This window comes from Colias croceus, chromosome 18 (genome assembly GCF_905220415.1).
Source record: "Colias croceus chromosome 18, ilColCroc2.1".
Lineage (NCBI taxonomy): Eukaryota > Metazoa > Arthropoda > Insecta > Lepidoptera > Pieridae > Colias > Colias croceus.
This window is the reverse complement of record NC_059554.1, coordinates 6,427,538-6,455,047: the sequence shown is the minus strand read 5'-3', so window position 1 is coordinate 6,455,047 and position 27,510 is coordinate 6,427,538. Positions and strand designations below refer to the sequence as shown.

The following is a 27,510-nucleotide window of genomic DNA, read 5'->3' as shown; positions in this document are numbered from 1 at the left end:
GGGCTTTGAAACATTATAAATAAGTATGGTAATGAGTGAAGAAATTTGGTAATGATATAAAGGACAATGGTAATGAATAAATGTATTTGGTAATGACAATGTAAATAAAACTAACCTGGTCAAAATTTGTATTTTTTTTTATTTTTATAAAAAATAAATGCTTACTTAAATTTAGTAATATGTGTTGACACAATGGCTTAACTTACACCAAAAAAAAATACGAAAGAACTAACAGAAACATTATGTTTAACTAAAAATAATACAACACCACTTTATTAATTAATCAGTCTTAAAAATTACCATCACAAAATTATCCATATGGATCTTACAACAAAAAAAAAATTACGAAAGAACTAACAAAAACATAATATTATGTCTAACCAAAAATTATATAACACCACTTTATTAATTAATCAGTCTTAATAGTTACCATCACAAAATTATCCATATGGATCTTACAACAAAAAAATTACGAAAGAACTAACATAAACATAATAATATGTTTAACTAAAAATTATATAACACCACATTATTAATTAGACAGTCTTAAAAGTTACAATCACAAAATAATCTATATGGATCTTAGAGAACTTAAATCTATTAGGTACTCTGAATACAGTCTTAAATTACTTTCATGAAAGCAGCCCAAAGTGCTTGAAAATAGGAGTAATTATTAGAATAATCAAAAACATACAATTAACAATCTTATTAAGTCACCTTCGTTTATATTATTATATGCGTTTATTTTCATACACACTATCTTCAGCATTCTCTTCATCTGAAGAATCATCGAAAAAGTTTCTCACCAATGTTTGCTTTAGTGGTTTTTTATTTTCCTCTTTTATCTTTCGAATTACAGTAGATGCTTCACCAAAATAGTAATTGGAATTCTTCTTCGATTCTTTAATGCTAAATAACTCTTCTTCTGAATCCTCTTCAAAAAAGTTACTTAATACTCTATTTATTGGTCTTTTTTTGGATTTTTCGTCAATTGAAAAAGCCTTGTTGGACCAATGTAATTTTATGTCTGAAAGGACTGTAATAGTTTTATTTGGATTAATACTTGACGAAATATGAATATTTGGTTCTACGCTAGTTAAAGGTTTTTGTTCTTGAGCCTGGTGTATTGTATTACAGGGTTCTAAATCCCTTAAAAAACTTCCTGTACTATTTAAAGCTAAAATTTCATCTGATGCCTGTATAGTGCTATTAGTGAGGATCGGCTCTGGCAAGTTCATAAATCCGAGATGGTATCCATGTGTGCATATTTCTCCATTTTCACAGAAAAAGCAGCTAAGAGCTCTAAATGTCATTAGATAGTTATTGGACCACAAGACTTGATGCACTGACATCGTTCCATGAAATGGCTGAACCACGGATGGAATTTGTTTTTCAACTACGTCACGATCTGATACATATATCAATTTAACATTTTTTACTTTGCTCTCTACACATGTCCAAAATTCTTCTAGGCTACCTATGTCTCTACCCAGCCGCACAATTTGATCTGCAGTCCTCTTTAAAACGGCCCCAACACCATCCGGTGCCCCCTTTCCGTGTCCTGCTTCTAAATAATTCCAAGTAATAGATTTGAGCTCCGGAAAATCTAAATGTAATTGACTAATCACGTAAAACATGTATCGATTCCTATATTGGCTTGATGGGCTATCTGAAATAAAATGAATTGTATCAATCGACGGTGATATTTCTTGGATATAGGCAAGCAGTGGTAGCAGATGAGCCCATATCGCCCTTGCATCATGTTTATTACATTCACTAATACTGCAAGCACTATATGGCTTCAAGATTCCAGTTTCTTGATCAATTATGTATAACACTGCTGTATGTAATGTTATCTGTGTACGACTGCCACCAAAATGAAAGCTTTGGATTTCTTCATTAAACTGAATTGAGTAATTCTCCGAAAAATCGATATGTACTACAGCTTCCATAGAAGATAATGTTGCCTTTAGAGATTTTAAATGATTATACTGAACAAGAATGTTAGCACAATGTTTAAAATATGATTTTGATGAATTTTCCAGCTTTTCTATAATATTTTTTGGATGATCTGTTGCTCTTATTTTTGTGTTTACAATTTTAATTTTCTCATCTCCATTCGTTTCATAATTTTCTCTTTTTGTGCACCATTCGTAATAGTTTATCTTTAAGTCATTGTTAAATTCTTTATAGTTTAAAACTCTTCTTTGGCAAACCTTGCACGTTCGATTTAGGCAACTTTCACTATAAGCGTCACAACATAAACTTTGCAGCAAAGCAGTTCCATTTGTTTCTTCTATTATTTTATTTTTATTGAGGCTCTTCACTAATAAATCAAAATTTACATGTATTTTGCATGCACAGGTATTCCGATCCGAATCTTTTGGTTGTAGTACCCAAAATGGGCGATATTTGCAGAATGTGGAATATCCTACTTTCTGATTTTTTATAAATTTTTTATAGAGATTTATGAGGGTGTCGTTAAGATATCTTTTTTGCTTTCTTACGCCATTTCGAGTTATGAATTCATTTTTCCCTGGAGATATCTTCGTGTTTAAATCATCCTGGAAAAATTCTTCAATTAATTGTTTGATGTCTATTTTATTACATTTTATATTTTGTTCTTGAGATTCGGGTCGTACTGAAAAGGTGCTAGTCATTCCTAATATTTTGTGCTTTTTAAATTTGTCTCTGTTTCGAATTACAATGTCGCTAAATATGCGTTTTTCTTTCTTTTTAAGGCAATTATACCCTTCGGATAAATTTCTACTTACTATCTCACTGAATAATAACTTCTTTTTTACTTCTTCCCGCTTATTCTCGTCTATAGTTTCTACTAGCCTATCTACTTTCTCTTGTGTATTCTTTTGGCTGTGATGATCTTGTCGTATTTGGTTTTTCTTAGTTATCCTTCTTAACGCCCTTTTAATTGCATCTCTTTCCTTTTCAACTTTTTCTTTCTCTTTCTTGAGTTTACTTATTTCATTTTTGTGTACGTATCGTATCTTCCTTATCAAATATATTTTTTTTTGGCAAAGTTTGCAATTTGCATTAATTACACTATTAGCTTCGCGAGATGTTCCTTCTAATGGATCTTGCTGATTAATTAAATCTACAGTATCTTCACGGTCGCTTGACGGTGGGGTGCCATCTATTAACAATTGCTGAATTCTTCTATTTGCTTTCTGTTTTTCTATGTATCTTTTGGTATTTTCCTTCCATTTCTTTCTTTGAAGTCTTTTTTCTCTTGGCGTCATATCAGCCGCACTCTTGATTTGTTTTTGTTCCTTACGCTTCAAGTATCTCAGTCGTTCTTTTTCTTTTTGAACGGCGTATTTTTCGGGGTCATTTTTAATTTCCTCATACTTCTTTCTTCTACGTAATTTTGCTTCAACTAACTTTTCTTCTCGTGTTTTTTTCGACTTAGTCCTAGCCATCGTCTTATCTGTAAATAAGACTAAAAATAAAGCATTATCCATAAAAAAAGATGTATTCCATATTAATTATATATAAAAATCATTGGGACAAAAAATACCTACATCTAACTACTATGTTCATTTAAATTTGACATAGTAAAATTATCTTCATTACCATTATTTCATGATCATTACCATTTTCTAAATAGGTGATGGTAAATTATGGTAATGAAAGGAATGGTAATGATAATCTAGTACATTTTATTGATTTGCTCTTTTAATAAAAGTAAAATGAGTGGAATTAATATTCCAAAGATGTCAAGACTTAAATATTATCATATAAACATCCAGAATACAAACAAAATAATTACTCGTTATCAAAAAATATCTCTAATGGTAATGAAAAAAAAACTTACCACGTCGAAAAATCTCGTATATTTCGTTGATTTATCTACAAACTGCAAGCGTCCACTCTGTTTCGTGTTTACTGATCGACTGAGTAAGGATCGCACAAAGGGGAGTGAGGCAGGGAACATCGTTAGGGGGTTCGTACAGGTTGATTCTTTTTAATTCTTCTTCAATTGATGGTAATGAGTAATTTTTATGGTTAAACGTAATTTATCACAGCAAATGAAAATAGCAACCGTTAGCGGATTTTTATTCACATATTTTAATGGCTGGATTATTACTTTATACAAACAAATTTATAATATCACAAAAATATACATAATATTTATGTTATTTGATAACAACTACCAAAAATCGCTTTCTGACAAGAGAAGGTAATGATATTTAGGCAGGTATTTTAAGTATATCTTTTTTTTTAAGTAACTGACATTTTTTTTTTTTTCAGTGGCAAATATACATACGGATCATATATAGAATTTAAAAATATTTTGTGCCTTAGCCTTATTTAGTTTTGGTTTAATCCTCACTGACACGTGTTTTGCACGAAACGGTAGAAAAACCCATCCATCAGTAAATTTGGAATACTTTATTTTCCTTTTTCAAAAATATCTTAACGTCATGAGTTCTTTTTTTTATTTAAATTTCTTTTTTCTTAGTTGGTTTGACTTTATGCATCAGACGGTTACACAAAATCATATGAAATCAAAACATATTTTTAAATTCAGCATGAATTAACACGTTCACTGCGTAAAAAATAACAATGACTTTCAGCTGGTGCGGTGGCAGTCCAAAAAAGCACCCACTTGACTTTCTTAATGTGCGTGGCAGGCCCTTTCGACACGACAGCTCTGAGAAGTATTAAAGCTCTATTATCTTAGCCAACCCATAAAGAATCTATGATTTTTTTACAGTTTTGAAATCTTGATGATTCACTTGTCTATACATTGATCCCGCCCCTGGATTCTCTAAACAGAAATTGAGAAATTTGCAATCGAAATTGTCAGGCCGACAAGGCCTGATCCCGCACCAAAGTGTAATTTTTATAGTGATGGGATAGTGAAAGAAAATAAAATATCGATTCATTAATTATCTTTAAATCTTATAAGCACTAAGCCAAACATAGTAGGTAATTAAAAACAAAATTAAATCAAATTCTTTTTATTTAATTAACTTTAACTATTTAATGATTCTTACCACTATATTATTCGTAACCGAGTTATCATGGTCCTGACATAACATGAAGTTTTGTTCCACTCGGACTGATGTAAATATCATTTCTAGAATCAGGGTAGTCATATTTTTTTCTTTTAGGGAAAATTTCTTCGTCACTTATGTCGTCGCCGAGAATACTTTGGCGTTTATAATTTGCTGGGCGGATTATTTTATTTTATAAAATTGTGAATTTGCTGTTGGATGGCTTAATTTCTTGCTTTTGAAATATTTTCCTGTATTTAATTCGTTTAGTCTCTTCGTAATCGTCTTCAGTATCACTATTACTTACATTTTCTAGCGTTATTTTTTTACGATGCGCCATTTTGAAGTCGATGAGCGCGCGTCCTTCTTTTGACTGCACAACACTACTGGCGGCTCAACGCGTACGCATCTGCACAGTGCGGCAACAGGTCGCTACCGGTCACCCACCGAAACAAGCCCGCTCCCGCACTGAGGTAACATTTTTAAAGTCCTGTGCGGCGGAGGTCGAAAACGACCTGTCGTGTAAGTAAACTGCCTATATTACTACATTTCTTGTCACAATTCGAAAACTATATTTGTCTCTATCATGCTCGTAAAAATGCCCAGAAAACCTGTTCCGCACAAGCGAGAAAGACCTGTTTTTTCCGCGCGCACAGTGATTTGGCACAGCACCAGGCCGATTGTGGGTGACCCGCAGTGAACGTGTTAAACAAAACTTTAATAAGTACAACAACGAAACGAACGACCTGAAATGTTTTTATCGACATCATTTTGCTTTTGAATATGCTGTAAAATATTAGTTGTATCGTAACTTAAAACAGATGATTTTTTTTTTCTTTTAAAATATTACCGAAAAGCCGATACAAGAGAAAATATAGAGTTCGAGAAGTGTGCCTGATTTAGTAAAAGCTCATTATCACACTGTATGTATGCATTTCCTGAGAACATTTACTATGGTTATGTTTATTTTTTTACACCATATGAAAGTAGAGATTTCAATGAACAAAAAGCTCCCTAAGTTTTTGAAAAAAGCTGATATTTTGACGGGTGACTTTTGATTGAAAATTAGGTTGTTTTTATGGTATTAATTCATAGGTGAAAAAATAAATATTTTCAATCAAATAAATTACAGTGTATTTGGGACATAATAAAGTAAGTTTCCACCAAATTTAGTAGATAAAAATAAAAGACCAAAAACTTTGTTTTTTGAATTTTTCACCTAATTAAGTTATGTTAAAAGTTGTAGAACTTTTTATTACCTACAACTTTGCCTTTGAACTTTTTTCCGTGGGACTTGTAGTTTTGTCGGAAATCGAGAGAAACCATTTTTTTCTCTTAAAAGCTCCCTCCCTCCCACTTCCCGAACTCGGATTGACCGTAATTTATTTTTCCTTTTATTTTCATCATATTCCCCTCCTTTTCTAATGGGTTTCATCCGACTGCGATTTTTTTTTGTTTCCAAAATTATCTACTCTAGTCTAATGATTTTTAAAGAGCAATTACTATGTATGGAGTTTCTTGCCCGTTCTTCTCCATCGATACTGCTTTCCGAATCGATGGTTAATGTTAAAAATATGTCATGACGATTCAAAAGTGTTTCTAGAAGAAGTCTAATAAAAAAAGGATAAGGGTGCTTTTCCACCAGTAATATTTGAGGGAAATGTATCGTGCGACGATGTCTAGCTGTGCGAGCAAAAGTGCGGTGCGAAAATGCGTTGAAATGTCATCTATTACTCAAAATGATAGAACTAATAAACATAACTCGTACACATCTCTAGCTTATTTTGTATGCGCAAAAATCTGGTATTGCTGAGCCGTTTCCACCAGCTCTGGTGGACCACTTTTGGTTCTTAAGAACGCTACACATCCTCGCACATTATTAGTGGATAAGCACCCTTATACCTAGAATGGTTTATTAAAAAAACCTTCAATCTAAACACTTCCTGACTTTGTTTAACAATATGTGAATAATTATGTTATACGAATATATGTATTATCGTTTCTTCGCTTTTTATGTAGGTACCCTGAACTCTCACATCCAGGATTCCCCCAAGGCGATAAAATTTTCCAGTTCATTCTGAGATAACCTTATTGCTTCAAAAGTGAGATATTGCTTGGAGTTGCAAATTATGTCTAGGTATATATTATATCCATTCATGTAAGTAGAATAATTTAAATATGCCTGTCTGTTTGCCTCGCCCAAATATTACAAGATTGGCCCAAATATTTATCACATCCAAAATTAAAGAAAAAATACAGCAGTGGAATGCGCAAGATATCAGATATGTTAAAACCGAATTTATAATTACATACATATTTTTATTAAAGTAATATTAGGTATGCATTCAGCTTATCGCCTTGTTCATTTTAACCATAAAAATTTAGTAGAGCAGTTCCTCATTAGCAAAATGGGGTAAATAAGAGGACTACTCTTAACTCATATCATAATATTAAGTGATACTTATTTCGAATGATGGCAAACAGAAATTGCATAGTAGGTAATTATTATAAAGGTATTTTTCTTACGTTGCATTTACATCAAACGAACATAGAGCTAGTAGTTCGGGATACATCGCCCATTTTTGCAAGTGACTACTATCAAGCTGATTTTCCGTTTGTAGCTTTATTTTGATGAGACACCGAATAATTTCGTGTACGAAACTCTCGATTGTGGTAGCTAACAGAGATAACAAGGATAAATTTTTTTGATTTGATAGTTCTCAAATATTTATTACGCAATTTGTAGGACAATATGTCTGCTGAATTATATAAACATTAACTAAGTGAAAACAAAAAAATCTGCTTGTTAGTAATCATTTATGATGACCTCGTTATCGATACACTTTGGAAAGGGGGACTCTTTGAACCAACCGTAGATTTTGTAGGACAAATATTTTTTCGAATAATTTAGGTAATTATCTTGAGATTGAACAAAAAAAAAAGTTTCAGTTAGTAATAAATATTTGAGAACCATCAAATCAAAAATTTTTATCCTTGTTATCTCTGTTAGCTACCACAATCGAGAGTTTCGTACACGAAATTATTCGGTGTCTCATCAAAATAAAGCTACAAACGGAAAATCAGCTTGATAGTAGTCACTTGCAAAAATGGGCGATGTATCCCGAACTATAGAGCAAAAGCATTCTTCCGTGATCTTTAAGTTTAATTACTTTTGTATTTGGTGAAGTTTTTGGGTGTTGGACTTACCTTCTTATTTCTAACCCTAGACCTTGATTAAAATGGAGTCACATTTGTTTGCAAATAGAAATAATATGCTATAATTATATATATTGCCCTTTATTATAGATGATATTATTAATTTATTTATTTGAAATAATTACCTAGATGACACAGTCCAGAGATCCATTAGTTAAGGGGAGGCTCCCTAAACTTTATGTGAATTTGCATTAATATTCTGAAACAGTCTCACATACAATCAAAATGTAACTTGAGTAAGTATATGATTTATTGGGTCTTTATCTTTCCATGTACACTGTTACGTATTTTGTAACATTTTCGCTCGATTCATTTTTGATTCAAAAATTATGCCTTTTTTAAGGATTATTACATTTTTTTTAGATTTACTTGGACTTTATGTCCAAAATAAATGTTAAGAGTAAGAAAATACAGTTTACTATCCAATCCCAGGATATTTTTTCTCTAGATCAATTATTACTTTAGTTATAAACGAAATAAGAATTGATACTTACGAGATTTAGTTTCGAGCTCGAACGCGATCAAAGAGCGCACGCGATACCTATTCAACTTTATTACGGCTGTGTTAGCGTCTAGCACCGTAGCGGTCTGACCGGTCTCTCAGTGCCAGAAATTATGTTAGGAAACCTCCTATTAATTAAATAATAATCACACTGCGTAAAATTTGACTAAGATAAATTCATGGCATATATGTACATACCTAGATATAGGTAGTATCACGATCATTATTTGACGATAAAAAAATAAGTAATAAAGCCGCTCAGTCTCTATCTTCGGAGCTTTTTAGTCTTGAAATATGTAATTGCAAAAATCTAAAATTTTATCTGCTTACTAATATGGTACAGAAAATAAAACATAAAATATAAATCCTGTTATTAAATTCAGAACAGAACGATTGCGAAAAGGAAAAGTGGCAAACTTAATTAAGTTTGTGATAATAAAAATATTTTTGATGCAAATATTTCAACATTTGCGTAATAGTAGCGTAATGGAAAATTATTTCGAGATTACTTAATTTAGATTCAATTTTTATATTATGTTACCGACAATCTATAATGCGATATCACTACATAGTAGTATAAAGTCTCTTTCTCTGACCTATGGTCTATGTCCCTATGTTGAGTATGTATGTCTTTAAACCACGCAACGGATTTTAATGCAGTTTTTTTTTAATAGATAGTGATTCAAGAGGAAGGTTTTAGTATAATAATTTATTCGGTTTTAGACAAAGCGGGCAAAGCCGCGGGTGGAAAGCTAGTTCTATAATATAATACCTAGATTATATTGATATATGATCTTAATAAGACTATAATTATTAGTCTATCGTTTCTTTATTTTGCCTCTTTTATTAGTAGGGAAATCTTCCAAAGATACCCACGGCCCCCGGGGAAGGAGCCGTGGGTTATGTCGGATTCTTACCGACTAAAACCCCACTGTGTTCCGTCAAGCCACATCAACGACAGGGCCACGGGTATGTGTAGAATTCATCCGTGACCCCATCAGCGGCAGCCCGTCGCCGGGCCCAAACAAGCTAAGAGCCTGCCAGCTCTACCCTCATGGAGCTGCGTGAGCGGAACACGTCTCACGCCTCATCCCACCGGACAATGGACTAAATCACACATACGGTCATACACTTTCAAATCTATATATTTATATAACTCATTGCCGTAGTATTAGATGTTCTATAGTATAGATACTATACCTACTCACTAGGCATTGTATAGATTACCTAGGAAACAGACGTAATGAACGATAATATTCACAATATTTCATATTATTGCTAAAGACCTGGTATTTTACATTGCCTTGGTATTGAACAGAATCACTAATTTAATAAATTAATTAAGTGTACAGTTTTCCTGTATATACAGTAAAACATTCTAGCCGAAGTGATAAGAAGCGTGGGGTGTGATAACAGTTACAAGTACATCGGTTATTTTAAATAAAGCAAACTTAATAAGCAGAACTCATTTACAAGAGGAGGTTGCATACTCCATTTCAATAGTTTTATTCTCATTTCTAAATATATCACGTGATGTTCTACAAAATAATAATTATCATCGTTACTGTGCAGCAAATTTTAAAAGATGTGTCATGCAGTAAGTATTATACTATCACTACATAGTAGATATATAAAACAAAGTCGCTTTCTCTGTCTCTATGTCCCTTTGAACGATAAAATCTTTAAAACTACGCAACGGATTTTGATGCGGTTTTTTTCAATAGATAGAGTGATTCAAGAGAAAGGTTTTAGTATATAATTTATTAGGTGTTAGACAAAGCGGGTGAAACCGCGGGCAGTAAGCTAGTTATAATATATAGTACGCTACAAAATTATCATAAAACTTTATTTTAATACAAGTCTGATGAAAGATTATTTTCTGATTATTATTAATTGCAACACATACTAATCTAATAAAGAAGAACTAATTTTGTTTGTTTATTTGTTTGTATTGAATAGGTTACAATAGTACTGGACCGATTTTAATGATTGCTTCACTAACAGAGTGCTCCTTTATTATGCAGTAACATATTCTATATTTAATTTTGTTTTTATCCTGGGACAGTCGGGACGAACGGAATAATAATTTAATATTAAATTACTCTTAAATTTAATGACTAAAAATACAATTTATTATGTTCATTAAAATATTTTCATATGTGGGTCCGCTCCTATTGGTCTTAGCGTGATGATATACAGGGTTACTTTTAAAACACCGGCAACCTCGCAGGACAAGATAGCCAACATCATAAGTAATAACAGTTGTTCTACGACTTTTGATAATTTGTTAGATTTTATTTTCATACAAAAATAAATATTCACTTAATTTTCCGGTTGAATATTATAAACTCTACGCGCATTCCAAACATTACGTAAACAAGAAGCGAACGGGAGGGGAAAGGGGGCGTCGCGTCGTCCTTTCGATAATGAATAGAACATAGACTTACAAATGTTAGGAGAGTACAATAAAAGCTCAAAAAATCATTTAAAAATAATTTATTGCGTTATGCCAAAAGTCGTAGAACAAAATATGTTGTTACTTATGATGTTAGCTATCTTGTCCTGCGAGGTTGCCGGTGTTTTACAAATAACCCTGTACAAGCCTAAAGCCTTCCTATCTAGGAATGTTTATGATATATCATCACGCTTTCGGTGTTAGATAGCCCATTCGTCTGAATGTGCTATCTAACACCGCAAGAATTTTTCAAATCGGACCAACAGTTCCTGAGATTTGCGCGTTCAAACAAACAAATAAACTCTTCAGCTTTATAATATTAGTATAGATTATAAATACCTAATACTTATTTTTCCTAATTTATATTATTATCTACTACCTAGTATGGGATACAATTAATTAGATATTAATCATTAGAGGTACACATTGGTTGGACATAATATCGCCATCGTTCCAATATTATTATTATCTATTTCTTTTATTAAAAAGGTACTAATTATTGTTGTTGATATTTAAAATATATTCCGTCTTAGAGCTCAATTACATTCCTTCATATAACACTAGGCTGTTAGCCCCGGAGCGACTCTGCTCCAGTAATTATTTATTTTTATTTTAGGGTTAAAAGTATCCTATGTCCTTCTGCGGAGGTAACTTTAAACCCTGGTTCCAAATCTCTTTTTGGCAAAATCTGTTGAGCCGTTCTTGAGTTATAAATAGAATAACTTATAACACGGCTTTCTTTTATATATGTTATAGTCAAACCCCGAAGCTCCGGCACTCGTAGGTTAGACTAGTCAAACCCAGCATAATGACTTTGTCATAGCCCAAATAAATGTAATATTTCGGCCTTTTACTAAACAAATTTCGGCAGTCGTTGTCTAGCTGAGGCGTCTTATGCGCGTGCGATGCCTATGCTGCGTTCGCCAACGCCCGAGACTGCTGCTGACTTCAGTCAAAGGGTGATATTAAAATGTATTTCGAGGATTGCCCGATGGCTCATTCCAAACCTAAGATAAACCAGTCCTTCCGCAAAGAGATTGTGTTTCGGGATTTGACTATAACACATAATATACCTACTTATAATTTGTAACAGATTTTTAGCTATTCCGAATTTGCCTAGATGATAATGATGATAATCATGTTGCAGGGGACTGCAGTGACTGTAAAGACATCACCAAGTGTCCACCCGCCTTGTTTCTGATTAAATACAAAAGAGATGCTGATTCCCAGAAGATTATTACGAACGCTTTCTGTGGCTACAATCAAGCTGAAGAAAAGTATCAGGTGAAAACAATACCTAAGTACTTACATTATTATTATGATATACCTGCCTGGGAGTCCAAAAATGTTATTTATTTTACATTTAAATATATGGTTAATCACTAGCAAAATATAGTCTGAGTAACTGAGTAATAAAGTAGTCCTCTACTGGCGAGAAATTTTTTAATATTATTATTATAATCCCTGAAACCAAGAAGCCAGAAGAAGATATCTCTTCGTTCACTGGCTAGGTCTTCTGTCTTTTTGCAATATGAGAATGATAGCATTTCATTTTCACACATACCTATCCTGTTAATTTTTGAAAGTGAACATGTAGGTAACTGATTTAACTTTAATGTTTAGGTATAGTAGGAATTTCATGATGAACTATGTTTGTCAATAGATCATTTCTTTACAGGTCTGCTGTTCCGATTTTGGCACAATGGAAAACTTAATTGTCAAGTCTGGAATAGAACCGCAGGACACACAAAATAAAATCATTGATAAAAAGTCGTTGTTACCAGAATCATGCGGTGATATAAACGGCGACCGAATTGTTGGAGGCAGCGTCGCAGGCCTCTATGAATTCCCTTGGATGGCCCTTCTTTCTTATTTTGATAAAGGAACAACAACGAATTGTTAGATTTTACTATATATTAAGTAGTGCTCTTTTTTATTATCCTTTTGTGGCATTTGTTCTGAAATTGTTTGGTCAGTAGTTTACACGGTCTATTAGTTATAGACGGCTACGTATTTTATTTTAAACGTTTGTTAATATTAAAGGATAATAATCAAGCTAATATTCACAAAGTAAGTAGATATATATGCTTAGTACCTCAATACATTTTATATATTAACGCTTATATTGATTCAGATACGGGGTTTGAATGCGGTGGCAGTGTAATAAACTCCAGGTATATTCTGACTGCCGCTCACTGTATAAACAACAGACTGATTGGTGTGCGTCTCGGAGAATATGATATAAGTACCAAAGAAGACTGTTATCAGAATATGTGCGAGACTCATATACAGGTAAGAATTAGAAAAAAAACCGAAAGGTCTACTTAACATCCAATCAAATGCAATGTCTCAGGCATTGCGGTAGCTGCACCTGCCATAAGGTGTTAGGTGACGCATCCGCATTGTGGCCTCCTCCTCATTAAAAAAGAGCTATTTAACTTGCATGAAGTGATTTTTTTTTTCAGTTGTTTACGTTATACCTTCTCTATTGAGTTTTATTGAATAGACACTATAATTCAACTAATCTAATCCTGTAGTATCGTAGCAAATTGAAATTAGATTTTTTTCATACTCTCCTTTTAGGGAGTTTTCAAAAGACAGCATTTAAGTTTATGCGGATTTTTTTTAGGATGTTGGCGTTGAAAAAACAATTGTACACGAGAAATGGAACAGTGCACGGAAAATTAATGATATTGCTTTGATACGTGTAGACGAAGACATCGACCTATCGTCTTGTAAGTATTCTCCCCGAATTATGATCGATGGATTCTGGTGCCTTACAATTTATCAGCTAAGTTTATCAGTTAGAATCTCGGTGTTCATTTCTGAACATCGCTTATCCAGAATTAACTTTTAAACCAATCACTTAAGCCTTACAAATCGTTTGAACTTCTATTAGGTCAGCTGCGAAAAATAAAAGCCCTGGTCTGCAATCGGCAATCGCAGATTCCATGCATATCTCGATTACATTTCAAAGTTTCACTAAAGCGTATTTTTCAAGTTTTTTAAGAAAACGAAATAATAATGGAATAAACACACATACACTCACTATAAACATAATTAAAAAAGTAAAATCTTAAATACTTATTATTGTTGATTACGGCGCTACGGAGTTTCTTGCCGGTTGCCTTGCTTCTCCGTAGAAACTGCTTCCCGAATCGGTGCTAAATGGTAAAACTATGTTATGACGATTCAAAAGTGCTTCTAGAAGAAGTCTAATTGAATAAATAAATGTTTGTTTGAGTTTGATTATATTTTCTCTCACTCAGCTAATGTTCAACCCATCTGTCTACCAATATATCCAAATTTACAAACCAAAAATTTGATTGGTGAGCGAGCTACCGTAAGCGGCTGGGGAAAATTTGAAGCAGAAGAAGCTTCTGCTGTCTTATTGAAAGTTACCGTACCTATCGCATCCTGCAAGGAAGGATATAGGTATGTTTGTTTACCTTTACATATTATGGTATTTGTAAAAATGATATTTAATGCAGATGGTATTATTAACAGAACACACATCTGCGCTGGTGAAAAGTACAGAGATAGCTGCAGTGGAGACTCAGGGGGACCACTAGTTTTAGAAGAAAGCTATGGCGATTCAATTAGTATGGTTCAATTCGGTATAGTATCCTATGGATCCCGAATATGCGGCGGAACCACTAAAGCAATATACACCGATGTTAGACAATACGTTGACTGGATTCTCGAAAAAATAGAACCGTGATTAATTAGGGAACGTTAACGTGAGATAACTGAAAAAAAAATATTGATTTTCATACAGATGTCAAATTGTAGTTTATCTCATTAAAGGCACGCTTAAAGAAATATCGACACAAATAATAAGAAAGATAAGTACTAAAAGTTTCACAAAATGATTCTGTTGAAAAATACCTCGTAATTACGTATTATTAAAATATTTTTAGTTATTTGTTTGTTTTATTTTCGTCCTAATCCAGATGATGATTCTACCAACATCTATAATTAATAAATTAAAATAATTTCAAAACCCTTATTGCTACCTACTAGATAATAAAGTACCTAATATAAATATTATTAGTACTACCCAGTTACCAGTACCCACTCATAAATTAAGGATTTACATTATCCTCCTGACTCAGCATCATCAAGTCAGCTCAATATAGTACCAGATACCATACGTACGTAGGTATACAAAAATTTAACTCTATCTGACATGAACTCTATATTTTTATTTAATTGATTCAGAAACTCCATATTTAGTTGATTTCCCAATTTATCGAGTTAAATAGATACAGTAAAATGGTAATAAAACAACATTTTTTTAGGTTATATAATATATTATATTTAATTATTAATATAACTAATTTTTACATTTAAATGGAAGACTTTGACCACTTGTTCTAACAATAAAATGTTATAACTTACCTACACATACAATATAAATAAAATTTACCTATTGTTGTAATATAAAAGTTAAATAAGTGTTTAAGATCACTTACAAAACATAATCTAATACAAAATTAAGTAATATTTAGGAATTGCTTTTTGTATCTAGTTAGTAAAGTTCACAGTTTGAGAAAGCTAATCCGTTTCTTCCGCTCTTGGTGACGACAAATTCTCTAAATATTGCTTTTAATTTATTGGATGAGCTTATCATATAGGTACCAACATACATAAAATCTAAATTAATTTTGAGAGCAAATTTTAAATAAACCTAATTCACGTATTTGTATCGTTAGAATTATGAACTTAGATACGCTCATTACTTACATAAAACAGTTCATTATCATGAGTTAGTTGTACATGTAAGTAAATACGTCTCCTATACTTTATCTGCATTCTTAATTTTAATTATTAATATACTGACTAGAATTCACTTGCGTCCTGCTGAACTAAACTATATATTTGTAAAACGTAAGTACATCGAATAAGCGAGACATTGTTATCTAAAATTCAGTTTAATTAGTGTTCACTTTGAGGTTTAAAATAAATATCTACATTAAAAGTAGAATTACATAGGTAAACCCAATTACATTCTAAGATAGTCCTGACCCCATACCATGAAATCTTATGGCAAGTTTATTTCCAGTGTAGAATTAATATGACAGCGCTATATGTATAGCGTCATTAGACGGCCTCTTGGTTCAGTTGTTAACGTCAGCATAGAACCGAGGGCTCTTGGGTTCGATTCCCGGTAGAGACCAAGAAAAATATGTCTCGGTCTGGCAGGATACAGAAGGCTGATCAGCTACCTACTTGTCCCTAAAGAAAAATTTATCTGTGAAACCGATGATCAACTAACTACACTGGAAATATTACTGCTATAAGACCATTGTAATGTGTAACCCTCCTTTTCCATCATAGTTTTAAAGTTCTACTAGAGAAGTAAATTACGCGCACCAAGAGACTTCTGCATCAAAGACGTGTCTCGGAGGATGTAATGTGGAATGGGAGTGGTGTGGTTGTGGGGACCCATGGAGCAGTTCACACATGAAGCTTATGTAGGTGATGGCCAGCCGTAACGTCTCTATGCGAGACAACCGCTTTTCATACGCAAACGTTGGTACCTGGTGAATAATATTTTATTAATACTTCTAAGTTTGTGTAACGGTGCATTTACATCAGACAAGCAAATGCTCATTCTAACCACTATGTCAAATTATTTTAGTGTAAACAGGCGTAGATAATTCTTTCGATGTTCGAAAAGATTGTGCAATGTTCTAATACTGAACATTACACAGAACACAGAGTTTTTACTTTTTTTACACTAAAAGATCACGAAAGAATGCTCTTGCTAACGAACATAGAGCTATTATAGTTCTAGCTCTATGTTCGTTTGATTTAAATGCACCGTATTACCCGTAGTAACTACCTACATATAATTATAAAACAGTTATTGAAATATATTATTATTTGTAACGGTAAGTCATCTAATGATACTGTTCCGCTTAGTACTAATATTAACTTACTAAATAAACATTTCACTTCTTCCGTTGCTCCTTTAGATAGTAATACCAAACTTAATACTATTAACTTTCTTTCCTCTTTGCCGACTCCCGATATTCCACCGTTCAATTTCGCACCTTTCACTGTCAGTGATATTAAGAAGAACATATTATCCATTGCTTCGAATGCGATGGGCTGTGACAGTATTGGCCGAGCTATGATTTTACCTATCCTTGACATAGTCACTCCTATCATTTCACATATCCTTAATTTTTCTATATCATCCGCTAGTTTCCCTCAAGGATGGAAGGATTCTCATATTATCCCTCTCCCTAAAAAGAACAATCCTTCCTGCTTTTCCGACTATCGCCCGATATCCATTCTCCCCTTCCTTTCTAAAATTCTCGAGAAATTGGTGCAGCAGCAGCTGTGCTCTTTTCTAACGAGAAACTCCCTCCTCAATCCTCTCCAATCCGGCTTTAGAGCTGGACATAGCACGGTCACTGCTCTTGTCAAGGTCACAGATGATATTCGCTTAGCAATGGATAATAAACAGCTAACAATTCTCACTCTTCTAGATTTCTCTAATGCTTTCAACACTGTTGACTTTGACATCATGTTAGCTGTACTTGGTTCTCTTAATATATCTCCTGCAGTGTTGGATTGGTTTCGTAGCTACTTGCAAGGACGTCGGCAGTTGATAATACGTTTTCTTCTTGGTGTGATGTTACTGCTGGCGTTCCTCAAGGCGGCGTGTTGTCACCTCTCCTTTTCAGTATATTCATCAATTCCATAACTTCTAATATATCTTCTCTCTACCATCTATATGCAGACGATCTTCAGATTTACAGGCATTCTAATATTGAGACTCTAGAACAAGAAATAAGACGTATGAATGAAGACCTTAGTAGCATTGTAAGCTGGACTCATAAATATGGACTGAAAATAAATCCAAGCAAAACCCAAGCAATAATAATCGGCAGCCCGTATTTCATCGCCAGAGTGTCTGTTGCAGATTTACCTAAGATTTCGATTGAGGGGGTTCAAGTACCTTACAGTCCTACTGTCAAGAATCTTGGTATTACTCTCGACCAAACCCTGTCCTGGACAGAGCATATTAAACTTGTTAGTCGTAAGATTTTTGGTGTTGCTGCAATGCTAAGGCGTTTGCGCAATTTTTTGCCCATATCCACGAAAATTTTGCTTGCACAATCTTTGCTTCTTCCTATCCTCGACTATGCTGATGCAAGCTACTTAGACCTTACTGAGGAGCAGTTAAACAAATTAGAACGCCTTCAAAATTTTGCGATAAGATTTATTTTTGGTCTTCGTAAGTTCGATCATATCTCAGACTTCCGCTCACAACTCAGATGGCTTCCTATCCGCCTTCGCCGGAATACGCATCTCCTGTCCCTCTTATACTCAATCCTTTTCGATCCCAGAACTCCTTCCTACTTAAAAAAGAGATTTGTATTTATGGGCTCATCTCATGAATGTAATTTGCGCTCCTCTAACAATCTTACGCTTTGCATGCCTGCTCACATCTCCAAATTTTATGATTCATCTTTTACCGTGCAAGCCGTAAGATTGTGGAACTCCCTACCAACCGCAATAAAGCAAGCGCAAACTCTGAATAGTTTTAAAGCTGTAATTAAAAAATATTATCTGTCCACTTAGTCATTCTGTATCTGTTCTGTTATACCTATTCCTCCACTTGAAATTTTATATATTCTCTTCTGCACGTTTTCTTTCTTTCGTATGTTATATAATTTTATTATATATATTATAATTTTATACCTTTACCTATATCTATTATATTTATGTGTATTCACTTCTTGTATATGCACTGTCTACCTTATCAATCTTTTCATTTTCCTATATCCCAAGGTTGCCTGGAAGAAATCGCTTCAAAGCGATAAGGCCGCCAATTTGTACGGTGAAGATTCCTTCTGTATGAAATTGTATTTTATATCTGTGCATTGTACAATAAAGTGTTTTTATTATTTTATTATTATTATTAACATTTATTATTTAGGTACTTCCGGCACATTATTGATAATAATTATAAATATCATAAAATATATTTATATTCATGCCACAACTAACGAACCATAATCTGGAGTGATTTATTGACAAGAAAGTATTTTACTAAAAGTAATTGTAGTAACAAATACCTACGTAATTAAAACAGATAACGCCACTAGATTTCGGATTCAGATTGGTTTGGCTTAGGAGATGAGTCAGATGAGTAGGGTTAAGTTCAACTATACAGTTACGGCTCATAGTCAGTTTTTGGGCAATTCTCTGCATAGGTATAAAATATCGAGCGTTTGTAAACCTACGACATTTTTAGCGGCAAAATGATACAATTTACCTGCTATACGCCTACACTTTAAGCCCTTAACGGGAATTTCTCGATTTACCCAGTAATCTGTATAGTTAATAGTAAGTAAATAGCACTCACCTTTCGTCGCAATTTATCAAATGCTTCATTCAAATTGAACATTCTACGACGTTCTCGAATGTTCGCGGCGCGCCGCTGAGCGACGGACGCGACCCGCCGCCGCGGCTTCTTGCCGCCGGGAGTGGACCGAGCCCCGCGGCCACATCCCGCTGCCGACCATACTAAATAAATAAATAAATCGTTTATTTCTTTCCACATGTACATGGCTATTGAATTACATGGCTTTAGGTGTGGAAAGCTGGTACCTATGGTAGGTAATATAGATCACCAGGCTTCAACCGCTCCGATGAACAATCACATTTTAAAAGTACATAGAACAAAGTTACTACCAATTAGAATAAGGCTTCCAAAACAGGCATTCGCCTTGAACAGGAAAACCTGGAGTGCCAGGAAGACCCAGTTCATTAATCACAGAATCAAACTTAAAAGCACAGATGTACAAAGGGTGTTTATTGCACAGTAGAAATGCATAAGAGCCATATGTAGCAGAGCTCCTGATGAATCCTGTAGACCAATATTTAAAAAACTCGGTCTAATGCCGCTTCCGTCACTCTACATTTACGATGTTTGTGTGTTTGTATCAAAAAATCTGCATCTTTTCAAAAAAGCTTCTTATATAAATGATCGTACTCGTAGGGATCCTAATAAACTTATTTTAGATGAAAATCCTCGACTAAAGTTGTATAACAAAAATTGGATTTTTATGTATATTAAAATTTATAATCACGTACCTAATAAATTTAAAAATAATAATGGCAAATTATGTAAAAAAGCATTAGCAGAATGGCTAACTAATCGGTCCTTCTACAGTCTTAAAGAATTTTTTGATGACGAGAAATAATATTATTGTTGACAAGCTAATTTATATGATATTTAAGTAATAATTTTTGTAATTAACATTGATAATTTAATTGGACCCATTGTTTTATATACAATTATAAAATTTGCATGCTGTTTTTTAATGACGGCTAAACATGTTGTACCTACTTTATGTATAAATGTATCATCTAAAAATACCATGTTTAACGTAAATAAATAATTATGAATTATGAAAACAAATAAAATGTTATCTAGACTGCAAATCTCCTAATTTTAACCCGGTCGTTTACGAGCTGGGTTTTTTCGTAAAATATAGATGTAATAGAGTTAGGAACGTAGTTAACGTAGGAACGAACAAATGTTCGTACATAGTAAAAAAAATATTTGAATTTTTCTCTAGTTTATTTTGTCTTCAGATATTTTTATATTAAAACAATGGGAAAAGCGATATCGTCACAATTAATTTGCAACGCTATTTTACCAATATGGCACTGGAAGCAAAAAATATGAAAAGGTGGAAAAGTAGAAATTCGAAAAGAGCACAAAATCTATAAAATCACCCATTTTTGAACATCCGGGATAAACTTTCCAGCTACATTTGCATATAAAGCACGGAAAATATTTTTACGATTACAAAGCAGGAAAATAATTATTATGCCTATCCAAATGAATTCGTTGGATATAATTATATGTATGATAGTTTAATTTAATGTATAGTGTACCTATTGTAATAACTTTAATAATATATGAATGCACCTATTGGCAATTACTGTTGCAAAAATTAAATAATGACATGTGCATTGTGCACATCATGTTATGCAACAAATCAAACAATCAACAAACAATACAATACAAAATACATGTAATTAAGATAGGATTTAAACCACTTTTTAAGTGGGGAAATCTTGCATAGATAGGGGAAGGAGGCCTAAAGTGGGCACAGAGCCTAAAGCGGGCACTCAGTATAGTATCGGAATTTTAAATAATAGCGCGCGCGCGACGCGTGAGCACGATCCCCACACCCCTAGCCCACCTCGCGGCAGTCGTTCGATTCGTTTGCGAGCACGCATTTACAAGCTGCAACAAATAAATGTTTTTCGATGATATTTGAAAAATATTGCAAGGTATGTAATATGTGTTCTTTTTATTTTGGTGTTTACAATCCTTTAACCAAAATTTGTAAGTTATTAAGTGGCTATCTGGCCGTATTTTAGTTCCATAAAAATCCACGTGTCTAAAAATTTTCATGTTAGAATTTCGTCTGAACCTTTCATATGTCGAAAAAGGCAAAGCGGGCAGGGTAAAGCGGGCACGCGCCCGCTTTGCCCCATCCGCTAAAATTCACTTACATTCTTTCTTTCATTCATTACACACACATACATTCTTTTGTTAATATGTTTTTTTCTTTCATATGGTTAGTAAATATAAGCGTAAAACTTCACAAGCCTCATGGCAACGCTCAACTATGCAGCAAGCAATGCGAGAAGTGCAAGAGTTAGGAAAACCTGTCAAAAAAGTAGCAACTAAATATGGGATTCCAAGAACGACATTGCAAAGAGTAAAGACATCTTAAATCGTTCGTGTAATGAGCTTGGTAGGTTTAGGTACTACGTGGGCCACACTGAAAGTTTTGCGTAACTAATAAACAAAACAATTTATTTGTCCAATATTATATTTACTACTTTTTAAAGTATTCTCCGCTACATTTAAAACACTTTTTCATCCGTTCAAACCATTTCTGGAAACATGAGGACCATTGGTCCGAGGGTATGTTTTCTGCGTGCTGTTTGAAAGCAACCACGGCCTCTTCTGGCCTCGTAAATGTCGAACCACTCATTGAATCATAGATTTGTGGGAAAAGGAAGAAATCGCAAGGTGCTAGGTTAGGACTGCGTGTGGCATGAGTCACGTGCTCTATGTTTTCAGTAGCCAAAAATGACTTTGTTTTGTTCGCGGTGTGCGCCGAAGCACTGTCATGGTGCAACAAGATGCGACTTCTAGGTCGCTTTTCTCTTATTTTTTCTAAGACATTGGGCAAAAAAATAGTGGTGTACCACTCGGCATTAACAGTCTTTTGTTACTCAAGTGGGATAGTGCAGACAGGATTCGTCTTAGAGAAAAATAATGCAATCATTTGTTTGCCAACCCTTCTCGCCTGCCTCTATTTGGTTGGTTTGCTGTCACTTTCAAACACCCACAAAGAATATTGGTGTTTTCTTTCTGGAATATAACCATATATACATATTTCATATTCTGTCACGATATTATACACGGCATTAGAATGTCCGTAATTGTACTTTAATAGCATTTCTTAACACCAATCTACTCGATGTCGTTTTTGTTATGGAGTGAGTTTGGGAGCAATTCACCGGCAACCAATCTTCCTAACTTTGAAATGTTCATGTAAAATTTTCTGAATTTGTCTCATATCAATCCCCAAATGTCCTCGAATATCCTAATAAGTGATATGGCAATTTTCTTAAATTAGTCGTCTGATGGTAGCCATATTTTCCTCCGTGATCGCAGTTGAGGGTCGACCTTCACGAATTTCATCATGAAGAGAAACACGGCCGCGATGAAATTCAGCATATCAATGCCTTACAGTGCTCAAATAAGGTGCTTCCCTCCCAAAAGTATTTTGAAGGCGAGCAGTGCAAGCTTTCGGAGAAAGCGAACTTTTAAAATCATCAAAAATCATCGCCCTAAAATTGTTTCGTGTTAGTTCCGTTTTTGCTACGGACAACGAACTTCAACTTGAGATAAAAAAAAATTGACACGAGCTTTCAGCCAAATTTTTTTTTCCTCAACTTATGAGACTTCATAGGTTAAAAAAATATAACATTCAAAATTCAAACATTTATGGGTGGCTAGAAACGCAAAACTTTTAGTGTGCACTAGGTACTGTCTTTTATACGGAACAAGATATGGAGCTTTTGGAATACGTGGACTCTTTATTTTACGGGCTGTAAACAAGAATTTATGGAACTTGTATACTTACCTATTAGGTACATTATTTTAGGAATTATTTTGTTTAAATACTTGTCGTTCACATGTTATGCCGACCTTTATAATTTGTTTCATCATTAATGACAATTAAAAATTTATTTTTAATTTTGTAATGAGACTATATGAGACTTTTATTTTTTTAGGTTCCTTTGTTTCATATATAAATTTAAAAATAATTGTGTGACTGTTTGAAATACATAATTTATAAAATATTTTTGTCTTTTACTCTATTTATTATATATATATATATTATTCGTGGCTGTATATTTTGAAATCTGCTGTTTAACCCAGGCCTGCTCGCTTTGCCCTAAACGAAAGCCCACTTTAGGCCACCCCTTCGGGCAAAGCAGGCAATCGTAGGCTTTTAGTAATCTGTTAATAATTATTATATACTTTAACTTTTGACAAATTTAACCTCTTAGCATTCAAAAGTATTTAGTAATGGAACTTTTTGCAAAAAAAAAAATAAATGGTTTAACTTCTTTTCAAACTTCATTTTTTTTAATTTTCCGGTAAGGTGCCCCCTTTGGGCCCACTTCCCCTAACCACGGCCCACGAGGAAGGAGCCGTGGCTTATGTCGGCTTCTTACCGACTAAAACCCCACTGTGTTCCGTCTAGCCGCTTTAATGATGGGCCCGCGGGTATTGGTTGGAATTCTTCATCTATACCTACCAATAGATACAAATAGATATAGATAATTAGATAGTGTATATTGCTTACCCAGGTCGGCTGGTGGGAAGGCCAGGATGTCTGGATACGGTACCGACGCTGGTGGAGCGTCCCACAGGGGTCCGTATGGGGACACTTCGCTGCCCTGAGAATAAAACACTTTAATTGTATAAGTTACTTACGAAACAGTATTTAAAAACCATTGAGAAGTCTTTACAGCAGCTTAAATGGACACTGACCATGTAGGTACATTCCAATAGGCTTGATCCCCTGACCCCTTCCAATTAGCGATAGCGAACCTCCTAGAATTATTCTTGAAATTGCATGTCTACAGAAATAATCCACTATCAACTATATGCTTTAAAGACAAACTTAACACCGGCCATGGACCAAATTCCATCGAATCTCACCTCTACTGTGAAATGGACGCGGAACAACGTTCTAAGCAACATGAATGTTGGTAAACCAGTAAATTCTGTCAAAAAATTAACTTATGCACGCTGTTCACTTGTGTAACTTCACATGGTAATTAGAAATTATTGACTGAATAATATAAAAAGTTTTTGATCGCAATCACTTAGACGAGATGGCTTCCACAGGTCGCAAAATCGACCCGTGCTTAAGGTAAGATCCTATAGAACATTGACTTCTGTAGTGGTCGTATACGTGTCTGCACGTCTTCAAATATTCCTATTAAACCGCCTTTAGAAGGCTTTTAACAAAGTTCACAATAATTCAGAAACAGATTTTCTCAAAAAATACACTCACTGAAGAACTCCAGACGTGCGGCGTCTCGCTACTGTAGGACATCAGCGGGAAATGAATCTTGAAACCTGGTTCTTACACGTTTGGGCAAAAACGTTATGGCCTGTCACCGCCACAACCAACACTAAGTCTTGGTGCACTCAACAATAGCAACCGCACAACTGAACTAAATCAAAATATTATATCTCGAACCATAACGAATTATTTCTGAACCTTTATTAATTTTACTTGTTACTCAAAACTCATTTCTACACCGTTGGAATTGAGTATCTTTCGCTTTGCGCGCTAAAAACTCACCCTTACCAGAGCTGGCACCAGATTTTGCACATCTGATTGGATCAAAATAGGGTGGTTAAAGGGGCCGTCCGCTCATTGGTCACAACAGGTGCAGGGGGCGTGGCCAGTATTGACTTCTAACATGTTTTACTAGATTATTGTAGTTCCAGAAATCCACAAACATGAAAAGATGACTAGATATTAAGATATTTTTCGGCTCTACTTTTAAACATTTTTATTGAAACAGGTTGGTAAGTAAGTAATTCACCAAAATGAAATCTTCCATTTTCCTTTAGATATTATGTCTAATTAGGATCAATAACTAGATTTTTAAGGGAAATTAAGTTCTGTGCAATAAAAATGAAGTCGTGTAATGTTGTTAAAAAACACTTTACACAAATTGTCATATTTCTAGAGTAGGTAGAATTTAACGTTGCGACTGGTTACGTAGGCATATTTCTTTATTGCAAGTTCAATATTGTTTTGTCTACTTATAATTTTATATTCACTATTGCATCCCCATAATATACTTGTAGCTTTGCGTAGATTCATAATCTATACTTATATTATAAAGCTGAAGAGTTTGTTTGTTTGAACGCGCTAATCTCAAGAACTACTGGTCCAATTAGAAAAATTCTTTCGGTATTGGATAGCTCATTTATCGAGGAAGGTTATATATTATCATGCTAAGACTAACAGAAGCGGAACCACACGGCTGAAACCGCAGAGCGCAGCTAGTACCAAAGTATAATAATAGCAAACAGCTTGAAGCAATCATTCATTCAAAAATGTAGAGTTTGTACCCATAAGAGCTGATGGTAGCCATTTTGACAACTTTTTTTAGATTTAATTGATTTGATTGATAAAATAGATAGTTTGAAATGAATTTTTTTCACTTTTCACACTTATTAAATCAATATTTTTAAGTTAATTTAAGGTAGGTAATGCAACAAATTAATGGATTTTTTTAGTTAAAAATTAAAATTTAATGTGTACCTAAGTCTTACATGCCAAAAATAGAGTTCAATAGTGCATTTATCCAGCTATACTATCCAAAAAACAAATTGAGAAAATTCCTTCATTAGGAGTCACAGCAATAGAAAGAGTAGCACAGGGTGTAATTTTATAGAATTTTTTAAAAATGTCGAATATCGGGAGAACCGAGGGACTTTTAGAACAACATGCATTTTTCTGAACCGCCACAACGTCCTCAATCTCCAGTTTAACCAGGTTATCTATTCACTAGCTATGCTCCGCGGTTTCACCCGCATTGCTCCGGTCCTGTTGATCTTAGCGTGATGATATATAGCTTTCCTCGATAAATGGCCAACTAACACCGTTTTTTTACACAACATTTTTTTAAATCGGACCAGTAGCTCCCGAGATTAGCGCGTTCAAACAAACAAACAAACTCTTCAGCTTTATAATATTAGTATAGATGACACACACCTGTATATGTATTCTAAAGTGTACATAATATTACACAACAAACATAAATGGAAGAAAGATTTGAAATAACTCGTTAGGCTCAGTATTTAGGTTCGTAGGTTGGAAAAAATTTGAAACTTTGTTTATGATATTATATTATCAAAAATAAAATACGATCATCATCCTGCACCTGCAAACATAAAATGCATCTAAACGCGTAAATTAATCTCTTATTGATTGCTCAATCGCATTAGTATCCGAGGCGTGACCCACAGTCAGGGACAAGGCAGGGACAGATGGAGATTCGACACGGCTTCCGTTCAAATTGGATATTTGTCACATTTGACGCATTTGACACAAAATTAGCGCAAGTGAAGTAAATCCGCATTCAATCCGCATGGGGGTGCACTGCTAATTAGAGCAAAAAATATATCGTCATCGTATTGTTTGCAACGTTAGTAGAATTCTATTAGGAATAAAAAACAGCTGTTAAATTGGTGATGATGATATCAAATCATCAATCTTAAAGAAAAAAAATCCCTTTATTTTACCTGACTAAAAAATAGGACTGCAATAATATCTACTGAATTATTTTCACAAAAAATTGGTTAATCATCACTACATACTTAGTATAAAACAAAGTCGCTTTCTCTGTCCCTATGTCCCTTTGTATGCTTAAATCTTTAAAACTACCTACACAACGGATTTTGATGCGATTTTCTTAAATAGATAGAGCAATTCAAGAGAAAGGTTTTAGTATATAATTTATTAGGTTTTAGACAAAGCGGGCGAAGCCGCGAGCGGTAAGCTAGTTCATAATTAATATCTAATGCACACAGGCCAATAATTATATTTTATGTCGCTAAAAGTGACCGGGAGGAGTGAGGCTAAAAGTGATCCGGGAGCAGCAATTTGGAATGTGGCTTATGAGCCAGATTAGTCTTTTCCTACTCCAAGTAGGATTAGCAA

General features: G+C 34.0%; 3 protein-coding genes across 3 annotated transcripts; 1 reads left to right on the top strand and 2 right to left on the bottom strand.

Annotated features, from left to right (window-relative positions):
• Window positions 1–532: 532 nt before the first annotated feature.
• Window positions 533–3,899, bottom strand: LOC123699477. Its single transcript, XM_045646418.1, has 2 exons — window positions 3,833–3,899; window positions 533–3,445 (listed from the first exon to the last, which is right to left on the bottom strand). The coding sequence occupies exon 2, from the start codon at window positions 3,435–3,437 to the stop codon at window positions 732–734; it is 2,706 nt and encodes a 901-aa protein (XP_045502374.1). The 5' UTR covers window positions 3,438–3,445; window positions 3,833–3,899; the 3' UTR covers window positions 533–731.
• A 6,253-nt stretch (window positions 3,900–10,152) lies between these two features.
• On the top strand, window positions 10,153–15,114 carry LOC123699479 (melanization protease 1-like). The gene is made up of 7 exons (XM_045646421.1): window positions 10,153–10,333; window positions 12,339–12,475; window positions 12,870–13,089; window positions 13,326–13,483; window positions 13,821–13,926; window positions 14,461–14,626; window positions 14,699–15,114. The coding sequence occupies exons 1-7, from the start codon at window positions 10,270–10,272 to the stop codon at window positions 14,910–14,912; spliced, it is 1,065 nt and encodes a 354-aa protein (XP_045502377.1). The 5' UTR covers window positions 10,153–10,269; the 3' UTR covers window positions 14,913–15,114.
• Window positions 15,115–16,414: 1,300 nt separating this feature from the next.
• LOC123699476 (protein Fer3-like) lies at window positions 16,415–24,882 on the bottom strand. Its single transcript, XM_045646417.1, has 4 exons — window positions 24,835–24,882; window positions 24,124–24,217; window positions 19,578–19,738; window positions 16,415–16,734 (listed from the first exon to the last, which is right to left on the bottom strand). The coding sequence occupies exons 1-4, from the start codon at window positions 24,880–24,882 to the stop codon at window positions 16,558–16,560; spliced, it is 480 nt and encodes a 159-aa protein (XP_045502373.1). The 3' UTR covers window positions 16,415–16,557.
• Window positions 24,883–27,510: the final 2,628 nt, after the last annotated feature.

Bases quoted from the DNA above. Each gene is read 5' to 3' on its own strand.
- LOC123699477 (XM_045646418.1), bottom strand. From the start codon at position 3,437: ATGGCTAGGACTAAGTCGAAAAAAACACGAGAAGAAAAGTTAGTTGAA.
- LOC123699479 (XM_045646421.1), top strand. From the start codon at position 10,270: ATGTTCTACAAAATAATAATTATCATCGTTACTGTGCAGCAAATTTTA. The intron at 10,334-12,338 runs GTAAGTATTATA...ATCATGTTGCAG, and splicing joins TTTAAAAGATGTGTCATGCA to GGGACTGCAGTGACTGTAAA. The intron at 13,927-14,460 runs GTAAGTATTCTC...TCTCTCACTCAG, and splicing joins AGACATCGACCTATCGTCTT to CTAATGTTCAACCCATCTGT.
- LOC123699476 (XM_045646417.1), bottom strand. From the start codon at position 24,882: ATGTCCTACAGTAGCGAGACGCCGCACGTCTGGAGTTCTTCAGTGAGT. The intron at 24,218-24,834 runs GTATTTTTTGAG...TTTTATTCTCAG, and splicing joins TCTGGAGTTCTTCAGTGAGT to GGCAGCGAAGTGTCCCCATA. The intron at 16,735-19,577 runs GTGAGTGCTATT...ATTATTCACCAG, and splicing joins TTGATAAATTGCGACGAAAG to GTACCAACGTTTGCGTATGA.